The sequence below is a fragment of the Felis catus genome, chromosome A2, assembly GCF_018350175.1.
Source record: "Felis catus isolate Fca126 chromosome A2, F.catus_Fca126_mat1.0, whole genome shotgun sequence".
NCBI classification, from domain to species: Eukaryota; Metazoa; Chordata; class Mammalia; order Carnivora; family Felidae; genus Felis; species Felis catus.
In genome coordinates this window covers 525,408-551,070 of record NC_058369.1, presented here as the reverse complement: position 1 = coordinate 551,070, position 25,663 = coordinate 525,408, and the positions used below count along the sequence as shown (strand labels likewise).

Here is a 25,663-nt window from a genome sequence, read left to right as displayed (position 1 = left end):
GTGAGCAGCTGCCGGACTGTTTTCCATCCACTCCATTTTATATCCCCACCCAGGAGCGTGTGGATGGCGGCCAGAGTTCTGGACTCAGCCTCGCCCATGTGATGCAGCATGGCGAGAGGTGCGAAGGAGCAGCTTGCCACTCTGTGTCTCTGTGTCCTGGCGCTGAGGGCACAGTCACTGGACTCTGAATCATCAGAATGATGCTCAGGCCTCGGCAGCCTCTCTGGGGTCCTGAGGCCCCCCTGGCCCCGTGAGCCCTTTCTCCTGTCTCTTCTGTGCCCTGTGGAACAGCAAGACTACCTAACATCTACACACTCACTACTGTATTCACCTGCCACCCATGCCTGGGCCCTCTTGGGGTACTATCCGGGCCACCTTTCCTTGGAGCCGGCCTCCCCCCGCCCCCAGGTTCCAACAGTCCTGCCTTCTCCCCTTGCCAGATCTGCCTTCACGCCAGCAACCTAGACAGATGCCATTTCTCCCATCTTAAAACCGCTCCTCGCTCCCTCTCCCTCCACCTTTGGCCCCCCTCCCCTTGGCATTCACGTCCACATCTCCCTCCGGCTCCTTTCCTCTCATCCATCCCACCCTGGCCAGGCCCCCTCCTCATCTGCCCTCCTTGGGGTCACCAAGCTCCCGTCCAACCTTCACATCTGCTCAGACTCAAACTGCTGTTTCGTGGCTTTGATGGTTGCTCTCTCCCTCCTCCTCCTCCGGACGCTTTCTTCACCTGGTTCCAGGGCACCTGGCAACCTCCTACCGCCCTTTATTCTACTAAGGAGCACTCATGTAACACTGCTGGTGCCAGGCACTGCCATCATTAGCCAAGCGCCCTGAGAAGTGGGTGCTGTTTTTGTCCCTGTTCTACGAGGCTAGGGGGAAGGGAGGCATTTAGGTACAAAATTGTTAAGGGATGTGCCTCGGTTCACACAGCCAGGACTGGAGGCCAGGCCACTGCTTCAGGATCTGTGTCCCGCTCTGTGCCCTTCGGCTGCTGCTTCCCTCTCCTCGGCCTCCGCATCTTGGCAAGGCTCCAGTCCTGGTCTCGGATCTGTTTGGTGACCGCGCCCAGCCTCCGATCTCCATTGACTCCCACAAGTCTGCTGCACCACCCCCCCCACCCCCGCCTCCCAACCTTGGACTTTGCCCTGGATTCCACTCATATCCCAAGGTCTCCTTGATCTCTCTCCTTGGGCCGCAAGGAGATCATTTCTTCTTTCTTTTCTTTCTTTTTTCTTTATTCTTATTTTTTAAGTAATCTCTATGCCCAATGTGGAGCTTGAACTTCTCCTCCACCCCTGAGCCAGCCAGGTGCCCCCAGAGCCCCTTTCTTTTTTTTTTTTAATTTTTTAATTTTTAAATTTATTTTTGGGAGACAGAGAGAGACAGAGCATGAACAGGGGAGGGGCAGAGAGAGAGGGAGACACAGAATCTGAAGCAGGTTCCGGGCTCCGAGCTGTCAGCACAGAGCCCGACACGGGGCCCGAACCCACAAACCGCAAGATCATGACCTGAGCTGAAGTCACACGCTCAACCGACTGGGCCACCCAGGCGCCCCTCCAGAGCCCCTTTCTAATCTGTCACCCACACCTGTCTCTCCCTGGCCTGTTGGCCCCAGTCAGGGCTGCTCTGTTCTCCCTCTTCCCTCTCTGTCTCTCTCTTCTCCGTGTCCCGTCCATCTGCTAATCTGTGGGCTCCACCTTCAGAATACCAGGACTCTGCCCACTGCTCTGCCCAGGTCATCCTCTCCACCCCTCCTTGGTCTCCCTGCTCAAACACTGAGAGTGACTGACAAAGTTAACCCAAGCTTTTCAACCCAAGCAACAAGGCCTCCCAGGGTTTGCCTCACTGTACTCTTCAACCTTCTGTCCTCCCCTCCCCCCACAGGCCTCCTTGCTGCCAACTCACCAGGCAAAGTGCAGCCTCAGGGCCTTTGCACACACTGTACCTTTTGATAGACCTTTCTATAGACATTCCCACAGCTTCCTCCTTCTCTTTGGGCTTTTGCCAGAGTCTCTCTCGCTCCTTGCCTTCCCTGACCTCCTCCCCATTTGAAACTGAAAGTCTCCCACGTTGCTTAGCGTGGTCTACCTTCTCTTCCATAGCATTGTCACCTTGTAACATTATCGTCTGTCGTGCTCCCCATTTCTGTCCTGTGTCTCCCTGGAATGTCTGTCTCTGTGAACGTATCGCTCAATGAGAAGCTCCTGATGGGCCTCCAATGGGGCGAGTGCTGAGCTGGGGGCAGGGTTGGATGCGCAGTGGGGGTTGCGGGGAGACACAGGTGGGAGCACCTCATGAGCCCAGGAGCTATGCCAGGCTCCTCCCAAGCACAGCCGTCCCTTTAGACTCTCACCTAACCCTCTAAAACGGGGACACTTTATTTCCATTGCACAGAAGGGAACACCAAGGCTCATGGGCATTAAGTTGGACGCGGCCCGCAGCACCTGGATGCATATTTACAAAGGGCCTACAAAGTTGCCCGGCCCTCTCTGGGAAGCGAGGAGACCGCTGCCTCCGTCCGGCCTCAGTTTCCCCTCCCGTAGCTCGCCTCCGCCTCCCACGATTCTAAATCCAACTCAGAGACCAGCGTTGAGCGGAAACCACAACTCCCGAGAGGCCCTGCGGCCAAAGCCACGCGAGAACTGCCGAGGCGAGAGTGGGCGGTCCCGTTCGCACGCCTCTCGCGCAGCCAACCGCCGCTCTCTGAAGGCCCGGGCTGCCCTTGGCGCTGCCGCTCCCGAAGGTATCTGGATTCAGGCGTTCGCTGTCGACAGCCCTCCACGAGACGGACTGGGGGCTTGACAATGGCTCGGCGCAGGCGCAGTCGGCGAGGGTTCTGCCGGGCTGGGGCGCGTTGACGCGGAGCGGCGGCGGCCATGGACGACGAGGAGGAGACGTACCGGCTGTGGAAGATCCGCAAGACCATCATGCAGGTGAGCCTGCTCGGCTAACGCGGCGAGGTCGGACCAGGACGAGGTCCCTACGGCGCGCAGCGGGGCCGGGGCGCGTGGAGGACGGAGGGGCCGACGGCCTGTGGCCGAGCCGGGAGTCCGGCGGTCCCGGGGCGGGGAGGAGGGGGTCTCCCTCGAGCTGGAGATAGACGGCGGACCCCTGTTCTCCCATTTGGGCCTGTTCCTGGAAGGCGTGGGCTCTAGCCCGGGTGCCTGACAGAATCCCAGAATCGGGGCTTGGGGGGAGCCCTGCTGGTCAGTGAGGGCGTCTGACTGATGTTTCTGTTCGGCGGCTACTTCACGGCCTCGGCCGCCACCTTGAGCTCCTCGCGTTGTTCGGGACAACTAACAGCGACAGTTTGGCTGAGCGTTCACTGCAAGGCGTGCGGTTTAGCCGCCCGGTGGGAGGGGACCCGTGCGATCCCAGGCCTGGGAGAAATCCCGCCGGAACTAAGCCCAGGCGGCCGCATTCAGCCTCTTCTTACCGCTTTGCAAAGCTGCTCTATGGCAGGGACCAGAGCAGCCGTGCCCAGGGGCTGCGCTGGGGGCCCTGCAGGCTCTGGAGGGACAGTCAGGCCAGGGGTCTCATGGAGAAAAGGGGTGGGCGCAGGGCTGGGTAGCATCTCTGACCTTCCCTCTCTGCGTCTGGATCCTCTTCACCCACTGGAGGAGCCCTGGCCAGCCCAGCAGTGCCCCTCCCACCCAGACCCCAGGGCCGTAGCTCTGCGCCACCGCTTCCCAGTCACGGCCTGTCCCCGAGGCTCAGGATAAGGTGACAGTTGCGTGTGTGGCAGCTGGTTGTCTGGAGCAGCGCAGGGGCTCTCTTGGGGTGTGCCCTGGCCTGTGTCCCCACCTGCCCATTTCCGTCTGACGCCTACACGCACCTGTCGCATCAGGCCCCCAAACCCTGTGTCCTTCTCTGCAGTGGCCTCATGTGGCCCGAGCTCTTCCCGCCAGCTCTCTCTGCCCTGAGGTCACTGGGCTAGCTCTCTCTCTCTGCAGCTCTGCCATGACCGTGGCTACCTGGTGACCCAGGATGAGCTGGACCAGACACTGGAAGAGTTCAAGGCCCAGTTTGGGGACAAGCCGAGTGAAGGGCGGCCACGGCGCACAGACCTCACGGTGCTGGTGGCCCACAACGACGACCCCACTGACCAGATGTTCGTCTTCTTTCCAGGTGAGGGCCGTGCTGGTCCTTGGCTGTGTGTGTCCTGGGTGTCACGGTCCTAGTAGAGCCATCGGGGGGCCTGCTCGGGGGTCACATGGTAGCAGCTGCATGCTGTGTGACCAGTGTCTACACTGACCCTTTTTATTCTTCCCAGCCTGGAAAGAGAGCACACCCCCCCCCCTTTCACTGCAGACGACGACATTGATCTCTGACTTCTCTGAGCACTTTTTCCAGCTTCCTTCTCCTCGATCCCCTTCCCCAGTTTTTCTTCCTCGGCTGTGTTCTCCACCAGGATCGTCACAGGCCTCCCAGGGGGGCCCCCAGACCCCTCATGACCTGAGACTCACCTGTGTCCTGTCTGGCCCCCACCCATCAGCCCAGCCTCCAATCTCCCAAGCCTCCCGTTCCCTGCAGCCCCTTCCTGTGCTGCTGCAGGGTTCTGGCCCCGTCCCGGGCCCCGTCCGTGCCCCTCGCCGAGCTCGGGTGCCACCTCTTCCAGGTCGAGCGAAGAGCCCACCAAAGGGTGTCCTGGGCCCCCTGTGTCCCTCTGTCTTAGCACCTGCTCCACTGAGGCAGCCCGACTCTAAGGCACATAAGGGTCGGGAGGCCGTGTTGTGGGGTGAGCACTTGGGGGCCTAGCCCACTGCCTGGAATCAAGGGGGGTGGCACACGTTTACAGAATGGGCCCAGCTGGTGCTTTGACAGGAAGCGTCCCCGTGTGTGAGGCGTGGTTATTGGAGGCATTGGTGCTTAACCGCCTGCGTCCCTGTGGCGCTGTCTCAGCCTCCTGAGACTGGGGGCGTCCGTGTTCTCCCGTGGGCCATAGCTCAGGACTGGGGTTCCTGCCGTGTTGGTCCACACAGCATCCCCGACCTGGCGGCTTGAGCGTCCACGACCGCTCCGCTCCCAGCGCCGGAGGCACGAAGTCTGATGCCAGGTATCAGCGGGGCTGGTGGTCTGTGAGGTGTCTCCTGGCGTGTGGGTGGCCGCCTTCTCCCTGTGTCCTCACACGGCCGCTTGCTCTTTGCGTCTGTGTCTTCGTGTCCTAGAAGGACAGCAGTTGGTTGGATTCGGGTCTGCCCCGATGACCTCGCGTAAATTTAGCGTTGTTTCCAAGTGCAGTCACGTTCGAGGTATTGGGGGTTGGGACTCTAACGTAAGGGCTCGGGGGGGACACGACTCAGCCCACGATACTGCCCGTCGGTGGAGCGAGGGTCTCAGGAGGGTGCCATGATGGGGCAGCGGGCAGGGGCCTGGCCGGGAGCCCCACGTGGGTCCTGGCACCAGGGGCTGCCCGTCTGCTGGGCTCCTGGAGCCCAGAGGTCCCATAGCGGCAGGCTCTGGGCCTGTGCGCCGTGGTGACCCGGCACCCCACCGGCAGTGCAGGGACGGGAGGTAGTCTCCGTGGTGGGACGTCGGGCTCCCGTAGACCAGACGAAGCGCTTGACGTGGGCGTTCCCAAACCCTGGAACCACTGAGGCCCCGGACCACATGAGTCCCAGATCCTACTTCCAGGAAGGGGTCCAGTAAGTCCGGGGTGCCAGGCCCCTTTCAGCTCCCCAGGTGACGTGGAGGCGGCCAGCCCCCTGCTCTGGGAGCCAGCAGCCAGGTTCCTGTCGTGCGTGTGGGGAAGCTGAGGCCTCAGAGAGAAGGGGCCGTTCCGGAGTGGCACAGGGACCCCTCGGCAAGGCAGAGCTAGCACCCGGGTGCCCGAGAGGGCGAGGGAGCCGGGCCCGCACGGCGAGAGGGGCCCCGGCAGTGCAGACCGCCGTGCGTTCTGTCCGCAGAGGAGCCTAAGGTCGGCATCAAGACCATCAAGGTGTACTGCCAGCGGATGCAGGAGGAGAACATCACCCGCGCCCTCATCGTGGTGCAGCAGGGCATGACCCCCTCCGCCAAGCAGGTGGGTGGGGGCCCCGCCCGGGTGCTGAGCACCTCGCTTCCCTTCCTGCCACAGCTCCTCACGGGGCCCTTCGCCCATCCCGAGGGGACCCCCGGGGACTGGGATCTGAGGAGGAGCGGTTGTCCCTCGCTGAGGGGCAGGGCCAGAGTGGCGGGACGGGACGGAGGACCCGTAAGCACTCCCGTCCTGTGCTTGGGGGCTGCAGGACACTCCCAGCCCCATCGGCTCGAGGACGAGCCCCGGGAGCGTTTTGTCAGATGGAAACACGCGAGCATCACCTGGTTGTCACCGTGACACCAGGCCGAGGCCCCTGTTGGGTGGGCGGGCTCTCCCTGCGGAGGAGCCCGGCTGCCTGGTGGTGGGTTTTGCTGAATTGCAGCGCTTGGCGGTTTATTGGGGTGTGAAAGCAAACCCTCTCTGGCTTCCCGCCCCCCGCCAGCCTCCAGGGAGCGAACGGTGGGGTGGTCCTGGCTCTTGGCTGTGCCTGAGGGCAGTCTCTCTTCCAGTCGCTGGTTGACATGGCCCCCAAGTACGTCCTGGAGCAGTTTTTGCAACAGGAGCTGCTCATCAACATCACAGAGCACGAGGTGGGGGCCTCAGGTGGGGGCTGCGGGGAATGGGCCCTCCTCCCCAGCGGGGGCTAGCGAGGGATGAAGGGAGGCTGGGAAGGCAGTGCCGGGCCCCGCAGTCCCTCACCCGCTGGGGGATGGCAGAGATGTGGGCGTTTGCCCGAGAGTAGGAAGACAGTGGGGACGCGTCCCCGGGGCCGGATGCTCCCGCTTTGGGGAGAGCCGGTCTGGTGATGGAAGTAGGGCAGGGGTCCCCGAGTGTGGTCCCGGACGGGCCGCGGCAACATCACCCGGGAACTCAACCAGGAGTGCAGAAACCCAGGCCTGCTTGGCCTGCACGGTCAGGAAGCCCCGGGGGGTGGGGGCGGGACCCCAGGGCTGGTCTGCAGGAGGCGCAGTCCGGGGACCCCCGTCCACATGTGGAGGCGGGAGCAGGATGGGGCTGCGCCAGGACATCTGTAAACCCCGGCCCCTCTGGCTAACGTGGCGCGGCAAGGCAGCTGGCCAGGGCCCGCCCCGCACCCCTTCTCTGTGTGGGGGCTCAGCGGGGCCTGTTCTCAGCTCCTCCTCTTGGCAGCTGGTCCCGGAGCACGTCGTCATGACCAAGGAGGAGGTGACCGAGCTCCTGGCCCGGTAGTATCCTTTCGGCCCTCTCCCCTGGGCCCGCGCACCCTGCTCACTCCCACCCCCGTCAGCTGAGCCTGGCTTTTTCCCTGACTGAGCTGCTCAGTAAACTCCGAGAGAACCAGCTGCCCAGGATCCAGGCCGGAGACCCGGTGGCCCGCTACTTTGGGATAAAGCGAGGGCAGGTGAGGACTCGCCCCCCCCCCCACCTGGGGCTCCCCCAAGGGCAGGTGAGGAGTCCCGCCCCCCCGTCACCCAGGGCCCCCCCCCCCCCCAGATCCGGGGTGGGCTGTGACTTCCGCCTGTGGGGAGGCCCCAGCCCCTGTTCTGCTTTGGCACCTGCGCAGGTGGTGAAGATCATCCGGCCCAGCGAGACCGCGGGCAGGTACATCACCTACCGGCTGGTGCAGTAGCCGCCCTGCTCGCAGGTGAGATGGCACCTCTGGGGGGGGGGAGGGGGGGGCTGAGCGGGAGGGCCTGTCCGTCTCCGGCCCGGGAGGGAGCGCACCGTTCCCGCCCACCGGGTTGTGGCCGGAGAGCCCCTTCTCCCCGCTGCCCGCGGTCCTTCGTGTGTCGTCCACTTGTCGCCGGGCTTGGAGGCAGCTGGCTCAGGCTCGCGGGACCGACTAACACGCCTTCGTCCTTCCTCTCGTCCAGCGGCCCGGAGTCCCTCACCCAGGCTGAGGGCGGCAGCCAGCCCACCCTGTGGGAACAGTCACCCCAGGAACCTCCCCACTGCTGCTTCTCCACACCCCTGGGCTGAAGGTCTGTGTGTGGCCTCACCTGGACCCCGCGTGAGGGCGCCTCCGGAGCGAACGGGATGGCGCAGGGAGGCCCTCCGGCGCCCGGTGACAAACTGCAGTCCTGGGTCCAAGTCTCTGGCCCCCAGCGCCTTGCTGTCGCCGTGTCCTATAGGGTGGCCCCGGGGACATCTGTGAGCCGCGCCCGTGGCGGCAGAGAGCGAGTTGCTGCTTGCTGCCGGGTGTTTTGAAGAATTAAAAGTATTGGAGTAAATAAAGCGGCCTGTCTGGAAGTCAGAACGACCGTTTGCGACGAGTGGCCTTGCTCGAGGCTGTAGGCCCTAGGCCCCGCCGGGGGGCTCCGCCCCCTTGTTCTGTGGCGCCTGCTGGCCCGGAGGGTGGCCGTCCTCTCTCGTCCCTGTACCGAGCCTGCAGGGGGCGTGGACGGCGGCCACCGGGCCCTGTCCACGTGCGCGAGGCAGGCAGTGCTGCCGTGTTGCTTCGACTTGGTTTCCTGCTGCTTTTCTCACGCGGAAGTTTGCGGTGGGATCACCCAGCGTCCTCCCGTCACCGTCTGATTTCAGGAAGTCTTCCCCAGGTTTGCTTTTCTTTCTGTGTTCATAACTGCTTTATCGGGGTATAACTTACGTGCCACACAAGTCGCCCATCGCAGCCCACCGTTCAGTGGCTCTTAGTGTTGTCAGTGTTAGAACTCGTCACCCCAGAGGAAACCCCGTCCCCATCACCACTCATTCCTCCCCACCACCTCCCCGGCCCCCCACGAGCCTCCTTCCCGTCCGTGGATGAGCCCGTTCTGGACGTTTCACGCACGTGGACTCACACCTCGCGTGGCCTCTCGTGTCTGGTTCCCTCCCTGAGCGTCGTGCGTTCGGGGTCCGTCCGCGGGGCGGCGGGGGTGGGTGCCTCGCTCCTCCTCGCGGTCGAGGGATGTGCGCGTGTGCCGTGGACACGTGTGTATCCATTTGCCCACCATTGGACAGCGAGTTCTTCCACGTTTTGGCAGTTACGAATAATGTTGCTGTGGGCATTCACCACGAGTTTCGCGTGGACGTGTGTTTTCATTTTTCTCGGGCGTGTATCTGGGAGTAGAATTGCCGGGTCGCCTGGAGGCTGGTTGTCCGTTGGAGCAACCGCCCGGCGGTCAGCACCGCAGCCGCCCCACGTCTCGTCCACACACCCCTGCCCTCTGCGGCTCTCCTGGCGGGGCGGGCCGCATCCTCGCCGTCGCCCGGGCTGCTTCTCCCTGACGCCTGGCCACGCTGAGCAGCGTTTGTGTGCTTACTGGCCACTTCAGCGTCATCTTTGGAGGGAGGTCTGTTCAGATCCTTCGTCCGTGGCAGGATCGGGCGGGCTGTCTGTCTGTCTGTCCAACCAGGCTGCAGGTGCTGTTGGTTCCCGTGTGCAGGTGTGTTATATACGCTTAACACACACAAGTCCCTGGTCAGTTACGCAGTTTGCGAGAGCTTTTTCCGTTTTTTGTTTTTGCAAACGGCTGTTCTTAACGTTGGTATGTTTACACGTGGCCTTGACTTCTGGGATTTGCTCCTGGGCTTGGTATGACTTGGGGATGTATCTTTTCTCCCTGGGACGGATGGTGCTCTTGATACTGTGAATGCCTAGCGGGTCGTTACTGCCCGAATTGCCACACTCCTCTGGATTCCCAGGTGGACGTGGGTCTGTTTCAAGCTCCTCTTGTCTGTGGATCAAGCCTGGTTTTCCAAGTGACAGCTTTGTAGCCTGTCTAACGGTGGTACACGTCTCCCCTGTGCCTCCAAACGTCCATACGTTGTTTGCCAAGGGAAGCCAGACGCAGAAGGTCACATCCCATGTGACTCCACTCACGGGGGGTCCCGTCCACAGAGACAGTAGATGGTGGGAGTGGGGGGTGTGGTGAGGGGCGGGGAGTCAGTGCTTCGTGGGGACAGAGTCTCAGTTTCGGGAGATGGAAAGTTCTAGAGACAGATGGAGGGGGTGGCTGCATGACCGTGTGAGTGTGCTTGCCGCCCGTGAGCTGTGCACTTAGATGTCGTACGTATTCCGTACGTTTTAACCACAGTGAAAAAAACAAAAAACGACTTGGTTATTGTGTCCTTCCCCCCACAGTGGGGTTTTGTGTTTTGTTTCGGTTTATCGATACTTAGTTTGTGTGTTTTGTTTGGGGGGGAGCACAGCTAGTTACTGAGGTGTAGCTGACAGGGTGTCACTGCTTGTGCACCTGAAATTAACGTGGCTCTTGGCTGTTCTTGAATATGGACTTCGTACAGGAACAGGGGTGCCTGGGGGGCTCCGTCGGTTAAGTGTCCGACTCTTGATTTCGGCTCAGGTCACGGTCTCACGGTCCCGGGAGAATCGGGCTCTGCACTGTGGGATTGTTTCTCTCTGTTTGCCCCTCCCCTGCTCATGCCACGCTTTCTCGAAGTAAATGAACTTAAAACGAATGTGTAAAAAATCCTTTTGCCTTTGGTTGAGTTTGCTTGGTCTCTGAAGCCGGGTGCAAACCTCTGGCCCATCTGCACACGAAGGACTTTGAACAGCTTTGAAGCTCCGTTCGAAGTCGGCAGAGTTTCGGGCATAGAGGCCGTGGACGTTCCTGTCCCTCCTGGTGCAGGGGGTTTTTTGTTGCCTCAATCTCCGTGCCCTCCTTCCAGCAGCACCTGGCCTTCCTTTGAGAATTCATCCCTTTCGGGGACCAGATCCTGCCTGTGCCGTTGAGTATAACCTCCCTAAGGTTGGTTCAGGTTGGGCTGTTGCTCAGACACCTGCCTCAGGCCTCATGGAAGAGGTGCCCCCTCCTTGGATACGGGTGGATTGAGGAGGGGGGGCCCCAGCGTTCACATGGCCCCAGGCCCCTGTGACATGCTGTGAGCTGGGTCAAGCCTGGCCTGAAGCTGGCCCCAAACCAGTAAATTACCAGGCACCTCATGAACAGCATCCAGAGGCCTTCGTTTACAGGCCTGGCCAGACTTCAGGGGGAGGCTTTTCATGACCCTTGCTGTTTGAATAATGCCCGTAAGTGGAAAGCTGCCGTCTGGCTGAACACGGAATACAGTTAAATGGTTTTATCTGAGCTTCAAAAAAAAATTTTTTTTTAATTTGCTTATTTTGAGAGAGAGCCCCCGAGCTGGGAGGGGCAGAGAGGGGGAGAGAGAATCCCAAGCAGACCCTGTCAGCGTAGAGCCTGACGTGGTGCTCGATCCCATGAACCAGGAGATCATGACCTGAGCAGAAATCAAGAGTTTAAAGTTTATTTTGAGAGAGCAGGCAGGGAAGAGGCAGAGAGAGAGAGAGAGAGACAGACAGACAGAATCCCAAGCAGGCTCCACACTGTCAGCACAGAGCCCAACGCAGGGCTCAGTCTCACAAACTGAGATCGTGACCTAAGCCGAAATCAAGAGTCAGACGCTTAACCAGCTGAGCCAGCCAGGCGCCCCTCTTCTGACCCTCTCAAAGCATATATCGGGTGGGCGTGCTCTTTCCGTGAAGAGCCAGACCATAGGTATTCTCGGCCCCGGGCCAGACGGCCCCTGGGTGCTGACTCGGCTCTGCGGGGACGTGGGCAGCGCGTGACGAGGTTGGGCTGCGTGCAGTTCCGCGTTGGGCTGTTTGCCGGCTCGGTGATCTCCTTTTCCAGATCTTTCTTAGCTGCTGCCGGGGAGGGCCAGGCAAGCTGTTGCAGAGCATTCTGACCGGCACCGCTGCTGCTTTCTCAGCCTGGGGTGCGCGGCAGGTTCCGGGGGGCTGCTCTGTGTCAGGAGGGGAAGGCCCCTCCTGCCACTTGTGTGTCTTGATGGGCGCGAGTTCCGTCTGCTTTTCCGCTGCATACGAAGAGTTGGATCTTCCCAGTGCCCAACCGTCCTCGGCCCTCCGGCATAAACCCAGCTTGGGGGGTGGTCTCTGAGCTGGGTGGGGGGTCAGTAACAGGAATTGGGGGCAGGGGTCCTCTTCTGCTCCAGGCCGAGGGTTCACAGTGCCGTCTCCGAAGGTGGCCACAGGATTTAAACCTGGTCCTCAGGCACACTGGCCCCGTTTCCAGGGCTGGTGGCTGCCACACTGGACGGTGAACGGACAGCATTTCTTTCATCTGGAAGGTTCTGCCGAACGGTGCTGGGCTAAAAGTTTCTACGAAGTGGTGGTTTGAGGTTGTGTCTGCACAGCTGGTCTCAAAGGCCACTGGAGCTCACACAGCTACAGTGGAACTTCTGTGTCCTCTGTGTCCCTACCCCCAGCCTGCCACCACCAGAGAAGATAGGCTCGGATTTTAAACTTTATTTTAAGCAGAGTAAATGTGCATGTGAAAGACGTACATCGTGACCAACATGGAGCTCACCACGCGCCTAAACCCCAAGCGTCCGACTCGGTTTTCCAGGAAAGCAGGGGCGTGGTGCTGCCACTGGCCGCTGCTGTCTGGCTTTCAGAGTGGCCTTCGGTGGTGGCCCAGCGGTGAGAGGTCAAGGCAGAGCTTGTAGGCCCACAGGGCCGCTGGCCCCGGGGGCAGGGCCACGCGGCAGGGACGTCCGAGGCTTCTCTGAGCACACAGTCGGTCCCCAGACGACTGGACAGCGGGATCTCCCAGCGTGGCTGGGTCGGGTCGCCAGGGCACACAGGCAGACGGAGCGGGCTTCGGCCTCACCCAGTGCCCCGGAAGCTTCTGGAAGAGGCAGCCGGCAATGCCCTCACCGGTATGGGCTTGAAGGAAGAGGCCTCCCGTGGCCTCCCGGTGACTGGACACCCGCAGGGATGGGAGCCGGGAACACACGGCGTGCCCCGCGCCCCAGCTACACAAACTCGGGCTGCCTCTCGTGGCCGGTGCCCGCTGCGAGCTGCCCACCGTGGAGCCACGTGACGGGCAGTCCGACCTCGGCCACGTTGTTGCACTGATTGGTGTTGAACTCGGAAAGCTGCTCTGCCAGGCCCTCTCCGGCCCCGGCCCCCAGCTGCTCCTCGCTGCCGCTGCCGCTGCCCTGGGCCTCCTCCACGCTGGCCTCGCTGCCCTGCTTCTCCAGGAAGCTGAGGCGGCACGCGCCCCTGCCCGCCGGGGACGGCAACTCCGAGGCCTCCTCCCCCTCGGAGTCGGAGTCGTTGGAGGCCACTTGGGATTCTGCGAAGCCAAGGAAGGTGGGGTGGGGGCAGAGAGGCCAGTTGCGCCGTGACCAGGAGGGACCTGGGGTCCACCGCCTGACCTGCCGTCCTCTCGCCTGGCCCGCTCCCCGCCCTGGGACTACCCACCCGCAGGCCGAGGTGCGGGCTCAAGGCCCAGGGCACCCGCGTCGGTGTCTACAGAATGCCGCAAAAAGGCTTCTCTTTGCTGGTATTGGCAACAAATTAACAGTTGATATAGGAGATGTCCCTGCCCATGGGGCATGTGGCCCCCTGACACCGCACGGTCTGCCAGCGGGCACCCAGGCTGCCCCGCTCACCTGGACCCCCGTCTGCAGCCTCCTCCCGCAGCGGGAGGGCAGCCCCTGCACCCGCCTCCGGGCACGGCGCCTGCACCCCATCCTCAGCCCGCCGGTCATCCACGTCCTCCTGTGGGCGGCAGAATGTGGTCAGCCGGGGTCCGGGATTCCGGCCCCTCCCAGGCTCTGTTCTCCGTCTGGTTAACTAAACACCCGGCGCGCGGATGGCCTGATGCCACTGTGCCCGGTGTCGCTAAGCAGCTGCGACTCGCCCACGTGGGGCAGAAGGCCGCGGGCGGCAAGGCCGAGGTCCCGTGTGGACGCCAGTGTGCCCTGCCGCCCCGAACACACACCCCCTGGAAGAGGGCCTTCCGCGGGGACGGGAGCACAGGAGCACGAGGCTCGAGAACAGAGCGGACGGGGCCGGCAGACAGGAGGACGGTGGCACGAGATTGAAACCCAGCAGCCAGGTGAGCTGGCAGGTTGGACCCAGCTGGGCAGCACGCGAGCGTGAGGACGTGCTGTAGCGGCACGGAGTCGGGAGACCCACGGGGCCGGGCCGAACGCGAGGTCCGAGGTGGGCTCCGGAGGCGGGGGGGGGGGGGGGGGGGGGGGGGGGGGCACGGCCACAGGGCCTTTGCACCAACAGTGGCTCTCCCTCAAGGGTCGAGCCCTTCCTCCATCAATTCTTTGCTTAAAAGATGCCTCCCAGGCCACTTCTGACCACCCGGCCCAAAGCAAGCATGTCAGTCATTCTGTCTCCGGCTCGGCCCCCTGCTCAGAGCGGGCAGCCCTGCAGTCTGCCAACACCCTCCCCCAGCCCCCAGGCACCTCGGGCTCCTCCTCGAAGACCAGGTCGTAGTGGGCGATGAGGGTCTCCACGATGCGGGCCTGGTGGGGGTAGTCCACCAGGGAGGACAGGGACACGGTGGCCTCGGTGGGCCTTGGCCGCAGCAGCGTGGGTCCAAACACGATGCCCAGGTTCCCCGGGGTCATCTTGTTGTCCTGCTCCACCTCCACGATCCTGGGGGCCGCGCGGGCGCGGGAGCAGGTGTGAATGGCTCCCCCAGGCCCCCCACAACCCAGACCCCTGCCAGGCCGGCCCTCACCTGCGCAGGTGTCTCAGCAGGTACCGCAGCGTGGCCCTGTTCTCGGGCGGCAGGCCCTGCAGGCGCTCCCGCAGCCGGCCCGCCATGGCCACGGCTGCAGCCTCGCTCTCGGCGGCGTCGGACCGGCCCCGTGACGCCGCCTTGGCCTCGGCCTCCGCCTTCAGACTGTCCTTGGCCAGCCCCACGAGCTCGTGGTAGAGGCGGAAGGAGATGAGCGGTTCGGGCAGCTGTGGGTGACGGGTCGGACGGGGTCAGAGGCCCCCAGCCCGGCAGTACTCCCCCGCCCGCCCCCGGTCCCGGCTCAGCGGGCGCTCGGCCCCACCTGGCGCAGGTAGAGTTTGAGGACGTTGCTGACGTCGTGGGGCGAGGCCTGGGACAGTTCCACCAGCTCCTTGCCGTTCTCGAAGTCCTGGCACAGCTTCTCCACGCGCGTTTTCACCCCGTTGACACGGTAGATGCCCTGTGGGGGCCGCGGTCAGTACGGCCCCCGCCCGCCGCGCCACCGCCCCCCCCCCGGGACGAACCCCCCGCTGCTGCCCGGGGGCTGGTCACCTTGGTGTGCAGCGCCCGCCGCTCGATCTCACAGATGCACTTCTTGACGATGAAGGGCACGCCGTCGGGCGTGCCACGGGCCGCCTGGCCGAAGTCCTGGCCGAAGAGCTGCAGGCGGCCTTGGAGCTTCTTGTGGCCGCACTGGATGGCCAGCGTCTCCAGGCACTTCTTGTGGCAGGCCAGGCAGCACTGCGGCGGGCGGCGGCTCAGCGACCCCCCCCCCAGCGCCCTCCTGAGCCTCACTCCCTCGTGGCGTCTCCAGAAGCGCCACCGCTCCCGGCTCACTCTGTCTCCTCGGCTGGGGGACACGCCTGCCTAGGCGGGTGCCTGCCACCCCAGCTCCTTCCTTCCAGACGCCTCGCTTTTCCTGCCCGCAGCCCGGCGGTCCTGCCTCCGGGCCTTGGGCACTCCCCCGGGGCCCTCCGGTCTCCAGATGCTCCCCTCTGTTCCCGGCTGAGCGGACCCCCCCCCCCCCCCCGGCACGTAGCCCCAGCCGTCCCCCGAGCTCGACCCACCTCCTCGCACTCAGCGCCCTGGAAGTAGACGTAGCTGTTGCACTCCCTGCACTTGGCTGGCGTGCGCAGCTTCCGCAGCCGGTGCGTTCGCGCCGCCTTGGACAGCCCCACGTGGCGGAAGGGCCCGCTGGGCACGGCCACCGGCAGCTCGGGGGCCATGCCGTTGAGGTCGGCTGCGGGGCGGGGCGAGCAGTGAGCCTCGCGGCCGCAGGCCAGCACCGGGCCCACTGGCCTCCCCCTGACACCGGGCGCGGGGGCCCCTCACCCTGCTCGAAGGCTGATGACTCTGCGCTGCCGTCCTGGTCCGCCAGCTCCTCGCCGGACGACATCCGCTGCAGCTTCTTGAAGTCCCCTGCACGGGAGACCGGCGTCAGGCACCCCGAGCCACGAGGGACCCTCCCCAGAGGGCTCACGGCCGCCACAGCGTCCCATCACCGCCCCCCCCCGGCTGCCCCAGACGCCCGGCAGGCGGGGGCCTCCTCACCTGAGCCAGGGCCGGGGTCCAGGCTGCCGTCGGAGTCCGCGGTGCTGCTGGGCCACGACTTGTGCACCTGGTGGCCACGCCCACCTGCAGAAGGAGGCGTCTCCAGTGGGGGCCGCGGGGAAGCCACACCCACCCCGCACTGCGCCAGGCGCTCACCCCTGCGGTCCTTGGCCAGCGCCCCCTCGGTGGGCCCGCTTTCCTCCTCGGGACCGCCAGCGGCCTCTGTCCCCACGGCGTCGCTGACGTTGAGGCTACCCTTCCGGGTGCGCATGACCGGAGACCTGGTGGACCGAGCCAGAGGGAGGGGACGGGACGGGACGGGGGGTCACGGAGGCACTGCAGGCGGGAAGCCCGGTCCCCGCAGGGCCCGTGCCGCTGGCCGTACCAGGTGTTGGTGGAGACGTAGGGCTCGAAGTCGTAGCGCACGTCCGGCTCATCGCCCCGCTGCAGCTGGCACACGTGGGAGGCGTACTGCTGGCCGGGGTCGTACAGCTTGCTGCTCTCGCACAGCATCTGGAAGTGCACGGGCAGCGGGGCCGTCTGCATGTGCATCATCTGGTAGTAGGAGATGGTGGCCTGCGGGCGGGCGGGCGGGCGGGTGGGTAAGCCGCACCGACCGGGCCCAGGGCCCCCCTGCCCCCCGTGGCCAGAGCGCGGGGCCGCACCGACTTGATGGTCTGGTCGCTCTGCCGAATGACCTCCTGGATCTGCCGCAGCACCGTCACCTTGGCGTCCTCCAGCTCCTGCTTCTGCGTCTTGGCATCGGCCACACACGTGCGGTAAGTGGCCATGGCCTCCTCCGCCTGCACGGGGGCAGAGCGGTGCCCAGAGATGCCTCAGCCCGGCCTCGGCCCCCGGGACGTCGCCAGGCCGGCCGCAGGAACCGAGGCGGCAGAACGGACTGGGACGCGTTCCCACGGGACACGCAGCCTGGGCCGGCGCCGCGGGGTTCTGCCGCCAGGGTCTCCTCCTTGTCTGCGCTCACCTTGTTCTTGGCCTCCTCCTCCAGACGCCTCCGCTTGTCCAGGGTCTTGGAGGCCGCGGCCCCGGGCCCCGTGCCTGCCTGCTCCTCCTCGGCCTTGGCAGCCAGGAAGCGGGCCTTGCTGTGGTCCTCACAGCGCTGCCCGTAGCCCTGCTTGGCCTTGCGAAGGTTGGACTCGGCCTCTTGCTGCGGGCAGGAGGGTGAGGGCGCCAGTCCAGAGCCGGGCTCCGGCTGAGCTCCGCCTCCCGGCCCCTGTCCCCAACCACCCCCATCAGCCACCCACACATCTTGTGCCCACGGCCCCGCGGGGCAGACAGAGGCCCTACCCAAGAGTGGACAGGAGAACAGGAGGGGACGCCTGCCTACGGACCCTGGGAGGAACGGGCGTCCGGTGTGCCCACATCACAGCCCCCGCAGCTGAGACCTCCACCCGCCCCCGCCAGAGTGGTGGCCACCCTCCCGTCTCTCACTTCCCCTCTTTCGCAGGAGAGGTGTAAAGCCGCCCCGGCAGGAAGCCGGGCGCCCTGAGGGTTGGTCAGAAACATGGCGAGTCTTCTGGGGGCCACGCCCCAGCCTGCGCTGTCAGAGGCTTAAACGTACAGAAACTAGCTTGTGCAAATACCAGGGGAAACGTGGAGAGGGTCTGAAAACCATTTCGCTGTGGGAAGGCCTTGAACACGGGACACAGACCCAGAAACCACACAAGAAAAGGCCACCGCTGACACGCTCAGGCTTCTGGCTGGCAAAACAGGCCAAAGGTAGAGTCAAGAGTCAAAGACGATAAACCGGGCGGGGGGGGGGGGGGGGGGGGGCGGGGTCCGTAACTCACATCAGCAAGGGCTGAGATCTCTAGTACAAGAGCTCTGACAAATCAGTAAGAAAGAAAGAAGGCATCATCCAGCCCAAAATGAGCAAAGGGCAGGAAACAAGTGTTTCGAGGAGGGAAGCAGAGGGAGCTCAGGAGAGGCTCACACGTTCACACCCTCCCCCAGCCGTCCCGCTGTGGGCACCCGTCAGAGATACGTGTCCGGTCGCAGGTCCGAGACATGGACGCGAGGTGTCACAGCGCTGGTGTCTGAAACACCAACAGCCCAGCGGTGACGGGAAGGTAGCAGTAGGATTTAGTGAACTAAGTCCAGTGGCCTCTACAGCTGAGCACCTGGAGCGAAGATGCGCCCCCCCCGCCCCCCGCCCCCCGATTGAGGTGCCCAAGCCTCCGGCCACGGGACAGGGTGTAAAGGGCCAGGAGCAGAAGAGCCAGCCTGACACGCTGGCGAGCATACGGAAGGGGAGGGGCGCTTGCTGGAAGGCGGGGGTGGGGGTGGGGGTGGGGGTGGGGGTGGAGGTTTTCACTGAAGGTCCCGTTAACGTAGCTGGGAAACACACAGATGCTTCCCGCTTTGGAAAAGTCTAAAACCAAACTGGGGGGAAGAGACACGAAGCTGGCGCTCGCACCAGACCCGCTGTGCCTGCGCGGGGGGGGGGGGGGGGGGCGCACTGGCTCCCCACTCCTCCCTGCACCGCCGCGGGTGGCAGCCCGGGATCTCTCCCACGCAGGGCCCGCGCCCCCCTCGGGCGCCACTGCCAGCCTCCTGCGGGCACCGGAGGCCACAGCGCCAGGCCCCTCCCACCACCCCGTCCCCGCCGGCCTACCAGCTTCCTCTGGGCACGGTGCCACGACTCCTTAATCTCCTTCCTGCGCTTCTCATGCTCAAGCCGCCTCAGGCTCAGGGGCTGGTGGGGGGCACAGACCGTGAGCGACGGGGGGCCCCGGCACACCCCCGGCCTGTCCTCCCGCCCGTCCGCCCGCCCGGCCCACCTGGATGAAGGTCTGGTTCTGCAGCGTGCCCACCGCCTGCACCATGTTGTGGCCGAACTCCAGCTCCTGCTCTAGGGCCAGGGAGTAGATGGACAGCAGGGGCATGTGCGGCTGCGGGGTGGGGGCGGCGGTCACGGAGGAGGGCCTGGGCGGCCCCCCTTCCCCGGGCCGTCAGCTGCCGCTGGCACCCGCGGCGCAGGCGGGGGGCCCCTTCCCTGTGGCCCCTCTGGGGGGCGTGGAGACGCACACCCAGGCCCCAGGGACCCCACCTCCTGCATGACGCTCTGTCTGCAGCTATGCACGATCTTCTGCAGGCCTTTGGCGAAGTCCATCTCTGCGGGCGGGCGGGGGCGGCGTGAGTGCGGGGCTGTGGGGGCGGCGCCTTCCCCCAGCCCCGCACCCCGGGCCGCTCTTACCCAGCATCGTCCGCTTCTCCAGGTAGCCGATGAGGTCCTTCATGTACTTGGCCATGTTCTTGGCATACAGCAGCGCGGCATCCACACCGCCTTCGCAGCGCTGCAGCAACATGTCCACCTCCTCGGGGGGCAGGCAGCCTGCGGGGCGCCCGCTTAGCCCGGCCCGGTGCCCCCCTCCCTCCCCGCCCACTGGGCCAGCGCCCGCCCGCCCGTCGTGTCTCACCGTCACAGTCGTCGGTGCTGGGGGTGGAACCCTCGCTCCCCTGCGAGTACAGGCTCTCCATGGTCTGTGTGGGCGGGGGACGCGGGTGAGTCGCCCCCCTCTACCCCCCGGCAGAGAGGGACGGCCCCCAGAGGACACGGGAGTGACTCACCCCACCCTGCTCACCTGGCTGGGGTCCCCAGGGGGCACCGACAGGAGGGTGCTGCTGTCCACTTCCCCCATGAGGAACTCGGACACGCTGCAGGGCAGGGCAGGGCAGGGTGAGTGCCGAGACACATGCGGCCCCGGGCCCCCCAGCCTCGCCCCAGCAGCCCCACGGCACTCACGTGCTACTGAAGGAGACAGCGATGGTCTCCAGGGCCTTCTCAAACTCCCGCTTGTCAGACTCATTGTTGCACTCGTAATGGAAGGCTGGCGGGCAGAGACAAGGACGAGGCGGCTGACCCACTTCTGGAGGTGACCACCCCTGCCTGCGGCCACCTGAAGGGAGCTCCCAGACCAGGGGAGCAGGAGGGCAGCTGTGCCTGTCAAACTGCCATGCGCCCTTCACAACCCGCTTCGAACGCCCCCTCCCCCAGGCAGCCCTCCCCGGGGCCTCTGGAGCCCTCGCCACCCTGCCCCAGCCGGCTGACCTCTGATCTTGGCAATGAGGGTGCCCGCGGCAGTGAGCGTCTCCACGGTGTTGAGCAGCGGGAACCTGGAGATGATCTGTCGCATCACACGAAGGGCCTCCCCCAGGCACTCGTGGGCCAGGGGCCGGCGGGCCTCCAGCAGGTCTGTGGGGCACGGTGGGTGTGAGCAGGGAGGAAGCGCCTGGCCCCAGGAGAGCCAGGGGCCTGCCCCCTCCTCAGGGCTCCTGTCCCGGGATGGGGAGACTGAGGCAGAGGTGGGGAGGGCAAAGCCCACTGTGGGGCCTCAGGTGAGGCACAGTCCCTCTGGGCTGCGGGCCAGGGCCACAAAGGCCAGACCACGGCTCAGGCAGTCCCTTCTCAGAACTTTCTCTTCATGTCCTTCGAGAGACCAAACTCCTGCTCGTCCTTCAAGCTGCAGGCCTGGTGCCCCCTCCTCCGTGCAGCCCACCAGGCCCCTTTCCTGCCACAAACTCACAGGGCTGCTCAAGTTTCTGTCCAGCTCTGGACCTGCCCTGCCTCCTGCCACGATCTGCTCTCCCCTGCCAACCACCCCGTGAGGCAGGTGCGGTCATCATCCCCATTCTGTGGATGAGGAAGCTGAGGCACAGAGAGGGGCAGGGCGTTCTCAAGGATGATGGAGCTTTTCTGTGTTCACTAGCTCTGCAGGTATGAGAACTCCAGACAGGAGGACCCCAGGTGGCCTTATCTCCAGGGCAATGGGGAGCCATAGAAGGTGCTAGAGCAAAGCAGAGCAAGGTCAGATCTGTGTTTTGGAACGTGCCTTTCAGTGCCCTCCATAAACAGTTTTGTTTTTTTTAAGATTTTAGTTTTAAGTTATCTCTGTACCCAACCTGGAGCTCGAACTCACAACCCCAAGATCAAGAGGCACACACTCTGGGCACCCGGGTGGCCCAGTCGGTTAAGCACCCAGTTTTGGCTCAGGTCGTGATCTCGTGGTTCGTGGGTCCAAGCCCCACATCAGGCTCTGTCTGCCTGGAGCCTACACTGGATTCTGTGTCTCCCTCTCTCTCTAACCCTCCCCTGCTCACTCTCTGTCTCTCTTTAAAATAAACATAAAAGAAAAAAAAATACAAAAAAGCCACACGTCTACGGGCGGAGCCAGCCAGGCGCTCCCCCACAGTCTTCGTCACCGTGTGTGCAGACGACACTGTGTGCAAAACACACGCCATTAGAACCACAGGAGTCAGTGGAAGGAGAAGGGCCGACTGCAGACACGAGACACGGAGGCAGCCTCACCTCCGCGGCCCCCGCGCCCTGACTCCGAGGCTGGCAGACGACGTTCAAGACACCAGGTAGAGCCTCGTGGGCACGGAGGACCCCACTGAAAGCCACCTCCGGGGCGACCCCAGCACCTCACGCCCAAGCACACGCTCGCTGCCTAAGACGACGGGGGGGGGGGGGGAGCTTCAGGAAGCCAGGGAAGCCAGCCATGGGGGGCGGGGGGCACAGGCACACCCCTTCCCGAGGAGGTCCTTCCCCACACCTGCACCTGCCCCGGCCCCGCAAAGCCCAGGTGCCCCGGACGTGCTGCCAGCCGGACCAGGGGACCCTGCACTGTCTCCTCACTTGGGGCTCCACCCAGAGTGGGTCTTACTGTCCTCACAACCATCACAATACGCCGAGGACATCAGACCCCCGCCAGCTACCCCGCAGGCCCCGTCGTGGCCCCATTTCACAGAAGAGACACCTGAGCTCAGAGGAGGAGGCCCAGCGGGGGAAGGGCCCAGACTCAACCCACATCCTCTCTCGCAGGTGCCCAAAGCGGGTAGAAGGGCGCCCCTGCCCCGGGGCCCAACCTCCCTCAGGACGCAGCCTGGCTCGGCCCCGCCCAGGCCCGGCCTCCAAGGAAGCAGAGGGATCAGGATCGAGAGGAACCAGGAACTGAGATTAGAGAGTTTCCCCAGGAAACAGCTCCGGCCCCCGCCTGGACCAGATAACCCTGGGGGGCTCCCACCTCCCGACCAGCAGGGCCAGGCCTCCGCCGCCGGGAAGGTCGGATCCCAGCTCCCGCCCCTCCTTGGCTGGAAGAGCCGGGGGTCAGGGCCCGACGAGGGGCCTCTGTTTCCTCATCTGTAAAGCAGGCGCCTGGGGGAGCGGGTCAGAGCACTTGGCACGGTCCTGGCACTGCGGTTTCTGGGAGGAGCGGGCAGGGCCACGGGCTGCGCACGAGGTGCCAGGGACAAACAGGAAGCGGATGAAAATAACTCGGCAGGAAGCTGGGCCGTCAGCGCCGCACGCAGGAGAAAACGGAACTGCCATCCCGCAGGCCACTGGCTCCCCCTCGTCCCCCCGAATCTGTCCCCGGCCAGACCTCAGCCCACCTCCAGTCCACGCGGGTTCCAACCTGCAGGGCGGACCTTGTCCAGCCCCGGCTCTGACACTTCCTGTGGTCCCCCATTGCCCGCAGGATCGCGTCTGGGGTCCTTCACCACACGCTTCACACACCCCGAAACCTGTTCCCCTAAGCACATCTCCATCTTGGGTCTGAGCTTGCACACGTGACGTTCCCTCTGCCCCGGTGCCTTTCTCTCCTGGTGGCCACCCAACTCCTACACACCCCTCGGAGCCCTAGCTGCGGTGGCATCGCCTTCTGAGCCCCGCTGACCCCCCACCCAGGCCCCGGGGCCCCTGCCGCTTCTCACCCTCATGCAGAACGCACTCTTTGAGCTTCTCCAAGCCTTCGGCGAAGCGGCCCACGTCGGCCAGCAGGTGGGAGATGTCCTCCACGGTGTCGGGGCACGGCCCCTCGGGGGGCAGCTCGGCAGGGCTGGTGGTGGTCAGGGGGCTGCGGTGGCCCCGGCCTAGCGTCCAGGTGCTGGATCCGGACAGCGGGAAGCCAGCAGCGCTGGCATGGCGGCTCAGGCTGGTGGGCCGCTTGAGTGTACCCGTGGCCTTGGCATTTGAGGCTGCGCCTGGTGGCTCCAGGCTGGGTCCGAGGGACACATCAGCCCCGTCTTTCCTGGGCAGCTCCTGGGAGGGCGGGGGAGGAGGGTGACGCAGGTGCTCCGGCCCGGGCACCGCCTCAGTTTCCCCAGAAGTACGGCGGGGCTCCGGAGGGTCTTCGGCCTGACCCCACGGGGATCAGAGGCCAGAGGTCAGAGGGCTGAGATTTGGTGCCCTGCCCCGCCCACACCTGTTACCCAACATCCTCTTCCCCAGCTCTTTCACAAACAACCGTCTTTGCCCAAACCACAGCCAGGGGTGGGGCCTGCGAGGGCGTGGGGGAGGGGCACCCCACTTCCTGGTGGGGCAGGGAGGGCTGGGAGGGGGTCCTCAGCCCCTGCAGCCCCCTCTGGCTGCTGCACACACACCTCCTCCCTGGTGGAGACACCTCTGTCGATTCCTGTAGACCCCCAAGCCCCACGGACACGCCCAGGCCTTGTAGAGTATCCCCAAACTTCGTGGCTCTCCAGACCCGAGAGGCACCCCCCCGGCCCTACGCCCCACGGATCCCGTGTTGTGCTCTGCACCTCTAACCCTTGGGCCCAGTGGTTGTGCTATGGCTCTCAAACCCCGACGGCACCACTGCCCCCAGGTTCCCTGACCACCGCCCTGCGGAGCCCCAGGCCCAATGCCGCCCTGACCCGGGCACCCTCCCACCTACTCCCCGGGCCCCACGGCCGGCCCTGGTCCAAGCAGAGGGATGTGGGGGTCGACCCAAAGCGCTCCTACCGTGAGCTGAACGCCAGGGTCCCGGCCTTTCCTGCGTGGCCCATGCAGTCCAGCCCGGTGGGGGCTGTAGCTGGCGTGAGTCCCCCGCCTGCCCAGCATGGAGCTGCTGGGCCCCCAGCACAAGGCGCGCGCCCCTGGGCCCCTGCCGCCTGGGGGTTACTCCAAGGCCCCCGCCCGCTCTGCGCTCCCCAGAGAGGCTCACTCACCCCCAAGGGCTGTGGGCTGGGGCTTCCCGCCCGGTTCTTTTTGGAGATGGAAGGGGTTTTCATAAGCTCCCGCTTCTTCCTGGAGAACATGGTGGGACCTGGGCCCAGTGGCCCAAGACAGGCGGGCCGGGGTCACGCAGGCTGGGGGTCTCAAGGCTGTAGCTCTCCCTCCTGGCTGCCTCGGGGCCACATTGCCGCCGGCCACCCCCTCCCCAGCTGTCAGGCCCACGTGACAGGCCCAGCCCTCATTGGCGGGCCCTCCCTCCGACAGGAAAAGGCCTCCGGAGGCGGTGAGTGACAGAGACGCAGACCTGCCCCCCACCCTCCCTGGCCTCAGCCTGGCCCTCCTCACAGTGGGCTTGAAGGTGGGGTCCCGGGTGCCACCCCCAGCTTCCGCTTTCGGGAGCTCTGCGCATGTGCTGGCCAGGGTGCCTGCGCCCTGCACCGATGCCCCGGTGCGTGGCGAGGGCACACGCAGACGCCCAGGCGCGGCCAGGAGTACGCACACACGCGTGCACAAGGACACGTGCTCGGACGTCATGAAGCCCGCACGTGGAACGGACAAGCCAGGGCTTCCCTCTCAGACCCTGAGCTTGGACACACGCTATCCAGGCCGCCCGTCCTCCCTCCTCTGGCCACCGGGCAGCACAGGGCACACCAGGCCACCGTCCCCAGCCCTATTCCCACAGTCCGGGGACACACACAGACCATCACACTTGCCAAGCAGCAGCGCTGACGAGGCGTCTTTGGAAACAAGCCTGAGGCTACCCAGCCACGAGACCAGCCACGTGTAGGGACCCCTGCCTTCTTCCCCCCTCCCCAGACCCCCGCTCCCCTCCTCCAACCACCTTTTCTCTTGAAGACCCCTCACCAGTCAGAGGCTTCTCCCCTCCCCCATTCTTCTCACTTCTGGAGCCCCACCCCATCCCCAAACCCCAACAACCCCTTAGCCTCCCCAACACTGACCCCACTGACCTCTGGTGGGAGGGGCAGGTCTACAGGGCAAAGGGCCCGAAGACCACAGCCTCTGGTGCCAAACCCGCCTCTCCAGGCCCGGGTCCATCCACACACCCAGCTGGGAAGCCCCTTGAGGATCCTAGCACCCATTGCTCTGGGGCCTAGTTTCAGGGGTGAGGGCTGGCTGGCAGACTTCTGGCCTGGTCAGGACACCTGAGGTCTGGGCCACCCCCAGTGGGCTTTTCCAAGTCTTCTGGAACATTCCCCAGCCTTGACCTCCTCCTCCCCACCAGGCTCTCCTAGGTACTGCCCTCAGCCGCCAGGCCCACATGGGCACGTGGGGGCCAGTGACCAGTGTCCAGGCTCTATAGAAGGCCACCCTTGCACGTGAGACCCCCCCGTCCCCAGTCCACCAGAGGCCCCCAGAGCTGGGGGTCCAGTCGGCCACAGCCAGACTCTCACATGTACCCTACAAAATTGCACCAGTGTCGGGGGACACGTGGGGGACACGTGGGGGACACGTGGGGGACACTCGGGGAACAGGGGCCAGTGTCCAGACGCATATGGAGAGCCGTGTTTGGACTGACCTGCAGCCTGTGTGCACGCACGCGCGCGCGTGCGCACACACACACACGCACACACACACACGCACGCACACGCGCGGTTTCACCCCATGAGTTCTCTTTTTCCTCCAGGGCGG

At 64.7% G+C, this 25,663-nt stretch overlaps 2 protein-coding genes across 5 annotated transcripts; one reads left to right on the top strand and one right to left on the bottom strand.

Moving 5' to 3' along the window:
* Window positions 1–2,755: 2,755 nt before the first annotated feature.
* Window positions 2,756–8,236, top strand: POLR2E (RNA polymerase II, I and III subunit E). 2 transcript variants are annotated; one of them, XM_023242745.2, is made up of 8 exons: window positions 2,779–2,936; window positions 3,957–4,131; window positions 5,910–6,025; window positions 6,532–6,612; window positions 7,172–7,230; window positions 7,325–7,403; window positions 7,566–7,646; window positions 7,876–8,236. In XM_023242745.2, exons 1-7 carry the CDS (start codon window positions 2,880–2,882, stop codon window positions 7,629–7,631), a joined length of 633 nt encoding a protein of 210 aa, XP_023098513.1. In that variant the 5' UTR covers window positions 2,779–2,879; the 3' UTR covers window positions 7,632–7,646; window positions 7,876–8,236. The 2 variants fall into 2 exon arrangements, with proteins under 2 accessions (XP_044898540.1, XP_023098513.1); XM_045042605.1 differs by lacking the exons at window positions 5,910–6,025; window positions 6,532–6,612; window positions 7,172–7,230; ... (1 more) ...; window positions 7,566–7,646; window positions 7,876–8,236 and adding an exon at window positions 4,277–5,903 and having other exon boundaries at window positions 2,756–2,936.
* Window positions 8,237–12,230: 3,994 nt separating this feature from the next.
* On the bottom strand, window positions 12,231–24,778 carry ARHGAP45 (Rho GTPase activating protein 45). 3 transcript variants are annotated; one of them, XM_023242738.2, is made up of 23 exons: window positions 24,007–24,778; window positions 22,771–23,098; window positions 20,108–20,251; window positions 19,802–19,886; window positions 19,641–19,713; window positions 19,476–19,539; window positions 19,253–19,390; window positions 19,106–19,170; window positions 18,837–18,947; window positions 18,671–18,751; window positions 17,021–17,203; window positions 16,701–16,838; window positions 16,421–16,611; window positions 16,192–16,316; window positions 16,036–16,119; window positions 15,817–15,903; window positions 15,552–15,724; window positions 15,037–15,225; window positions 14,807–14,944; window positions 14,485–14,711; window positions 14,207–14,399; window positions 13,397–13,505; window positions 12,231–13,077 (listed from the first exon to the last, which is right to left on the bottom strand). In XM_023242738.2, the coding sequence occupies exons 1-23, from the start codon at window positions 24,094–24,096 to the stop codon at window positions 12,755–12,757; spliced, it is 3,339 nt and encodes a 1,112-aa protein (XP_023098506.1). In that variant the 5' UTR covers window positions 24,097–24,778; the 3' UTR covers window positions 12,231–12,754. The 3 variants fall into 3 exon arrangements, with proteins under 3 accessions (XP_023098506.1, XP_044898522.1, XP_023098504.1); XM_045042587.1 differs by lacking the exon at window positions 24,007–24,778 and adding an exon at window positions 23,801–23,966 and having other exon boundaries at window positions 16,421–16,548; XM_023242736.2 differs by lacking the exon at window positions 24,007–24,778 and adding an exon at window positions 23,801–23,962.
* Window positions 24,779–25,663: the final 885 nt, after the last annotated feature.

What these genes read in the sequence shown, in the direction of transcription:
- POLR2E (XM_045042605.1), top strand. Translation starts at nt 2,880, where the DNA reads ATGGACGACGAGGAGGAGACGTACCGGCTGTGGAAGATCCGCAAGACC. An exon ending in TCCGCAAGACCATCATGCAG is followed by an intron (nt 2,937 to 3,956) that starts GTGAGCCTGCTC and finishes CTCTCTCTGCAG; the next exon opens with CTCTGCCATGACCGTGGCTA. An exon ending in GATGTTCGTCTTCTTTCCAG is followed by an intron (nt 4,132 to 4,276) that starts GTGAGGGCCGTG and finishes TATTCTTCCCAG; the next exon opens with CCTGGAAAGAGAGCACACCC.
- ARHGAP45 (XM_023242736.2), bottom strand. Translation starts at nt 23,899, where the DNA reads ATGCTGGGCAGGCGGGGGACTCACGCCAGCTACAGCCCCCACCGGGCT. An exon ending in GGAGAAGCGGACGATGCTGG is followed by an intron (nt 19,171 to 19,252) that starts GTAAGAGCGGCC and finishes GCCCGCCCGCAG; the next exon opens with AGATGGACTTCGCCAAAGGC. An exon ending in GCTGGCCAAGGACCGCAGGG is followed by an intron (nt 16,120 to 16,191) that starts GTGAGCGCCTGG and finishes CTCCTTCTGCAG; the next exon opens with GTGGGCGTGGCCACCAGGTG.